The sequence below is a fragment of the Papilio polytes genome, unplaced genomic scaffold (genome assembly GCF_000836215.1).
Source record: "Papilio polytes unplaced genomic scaffold, Ppol_1.0 DF821400.1, whole genome shotgun sequence".
Taxonomy (NCBI): Eukaryota; Metazoa; Arthropoda; class Insecta; order Lepidoptera; family Papilionidae; genus Papilio; species Papilio polytes.
In genome coordinates, this window is record NW_013527804.1 from 1236644 (window position 1) to 1238991 (window position 2348).

At 36.5% G+C, this 2348-nt stretch overlaps 1 protein-coding gene across 1 annotated transcript in view; it reads right to left on the reverse strand.

Moving 5' to 3' along the window:
• Nucleotides 1-2342, reverse strand: part of LOC106108693 — a 14247-nt gene extending 11905 nt beyond the window's left edge. Inside the window, exons 1-4 of the mRNA XM_013289952.1 lie at nucleotides 2285-2342; nucleotides 1365-1472; nucleotides 744-1101; nucleotides 7-115 (exon numbers count right to left, since the gene is read on the reverse strand). Coding sequence (XP_013145406.1) covers nucleotides 7-115; nucleotides 744-1101; nucleotides 1365-1451 — 554 coding nt within the window. The 5' untranslated portion in view covers nucleotides 1452-1472; nucleotides 2285-2342. The remainder of the gene's footprint in view (nucleotides 1-6; nucleotides 116-743; nucleotides 1102-1364; nucleotides 1473-2284) is intronic.
• Nucleotides 2343-2348: the final 6 nt, after the last annotated feature.

A 2348-nucleotide genomic window follows, 5' to 3' on the forward strand; every position in this document is an offset into this window, starting at 1 on the left:
GAAGGCATCGTATCCGTAGATAGATCCTGTAACTCCTGGGACAGTGGGTTATGTTTAGGACAACTCATAAGAGAGGCTACGCTCCAGTCGTCGCTCGTCTGTCTATGGAATTCAGCTGTGGATATATTTAGAGATATATTTATGTTTAAGGCTGTTTATAACTGGAATCTTTTATTTACTTAAAATAACAAAACGAAAGATCAATACTTTAGTACTGTTTGCAGCGTATATTTGAATGGAAGTAATAAATGGTAATTTCAAAATAGTGTGTACTGACAGACACAGACAGATCACTTTAATGTATACTTTCATAGATATGTGTTTATTTCCAGTAGTGGTCCTATATGTAAAGTTATACAGGATGATTTTTAACTTTTAACAGATGGATCACAAGATTTGTGGAGGTACATATAAATCTTAAGCGCAAAGTATGTTACTTGATTTTTTATAGTTTAAATGTTATTTAGTTTTTTGTTCAAAAAATCGTAAAAATCAGATTTCGGACAAAAATTTGCCCGTGTGCCAAAATAATCTTTTTACAGTGGTCATTTTTTTCTTTAACAAGTCTAATAATTGCGCTTTCCTATTTCCTACTGTTATTCCTGTTTTTGCAATATTTCACATGAAAACTATATACAAAAGAAAACATAAAAACATCTACACAAAGCTTTCATCATTCAAGTATCACCTGTATAAAAATATTTTAATATAAATGTTGACAACTAATACATGGCAACACTTACCATTTCTTTTAACCGTATCACCATCACAACTTCTACTAACATCAGCACTGAAGTTGATCACCTGCGGCATTGACCTCAGTCCCATTTCATCATCTTCATCTAAATCGACCACCGGAGAGTCATCATACACTCTTCTTTCCGGAGGCACTTCACCCAGCAACCTTGGGTTTGGTATCTCATCCAGCAATGACGTAGGTCTTGACACACGAGTGACAGGTTTTAATGCTCTCGTTGGAGCCCTATCTGCCAGACTTCTAGGTCTGGAGGGCGGAGCCCCCGGTATATCGGGCTCCCCTAACACTCTACGACCTCGGCCGGTGTGCTTTGACGCTATACGTTGTGGTACATTCGATATTGCCTGAAAAAGATAAGTACATGATATAGTAAAAGATTTTATTACAGTGAAAACACGACAAAACTACATTTGTTGTAAAATTGCAGCGATATTATTGGCAGGCGCAATTTTCATTGAATTTTTGCCGCGATATTAATCGCAGGCGCAATTTATATCGTATTTTGCCGCGATATATTTGGCAGGCGCAATTTATTTTCTATCAAAAACTAAGTAGTTGCATGTGTTTAATTTCTTGTAATGACTATTAAAGTGGTATATGGTCTTACCCCGTCTTCGTCCAGCTCCTGGCTGCTGCAATGACTGGGTGGGTTGGAGTATTTCTGCAGCAATTCAATCGCTAGACGCTTGCTCATTTCTTGCTGGAAGAACGAGTGCTGGGAACATAACATTTATATGATTAGTAAATTAATTTGGTTCATTTTATTAGGAGAATTTCCTTGATAAAACGTTACCTACCCAGTCTAGTATTTATCGAAATTATACTTATTATTATAATACTTTTATGAAAAATAGCTGTTTCCGTGCGGTTTCATTCACTTGCAATTATAAAAACTTTATTTTATTCTATACATTTGCATAACATTTCAAAGCAAAGTCAAAATTGAAATGCCAAATAACAACGAAGGCTGTTCACTTTAGCAAGTTTATTTCCTTTGCTGTTGGCTTGTAGGCTTTGTCACTTTCCCCCATGACAATTTGTTCCGATCTATTTATTCCAAAGTTTAATAGCGTGAAAATATATAGTCTAACGTCGGTGGCTCAGTGGTTTAAGCACTTGACCTGTAATCTACAGGTCTTGGGTTTGAATCCCGCTGTACCAATGTGATTTTAGACTTTTCGAATTTTCATATGTACATAATTTACCCGACGTTCTTACGGTGAAGGAAAACATCGTGATGCACATATCGGTGAAGAAATTCAAAAATATATGTGAAGTCAACCAACCCGCACTTGGCCAGCGTGGTTGAATATGGCCTAGTCACCCCGTATAGGGTAGGCTCCGAGCCCCTCAGTGGGGACGTATAGTGAGCTGGTGATGATGATGATGATATAGTCTAAAGCGTGTTGTGAGTGTAGAGCTTTTTCTTAAAATATTATTCAAAAACATACTGTGATTGCTGACATCTTCCATAACTTACGCTTTATTATATTAGTATAGATATAAATTTACCAATAATATACTTACTTGCAGCAGTTTGTCAGCCGTAGGTCGTTTCTTAGGGTTTTTAGTGAGTGCCAGTTTAAGAAAA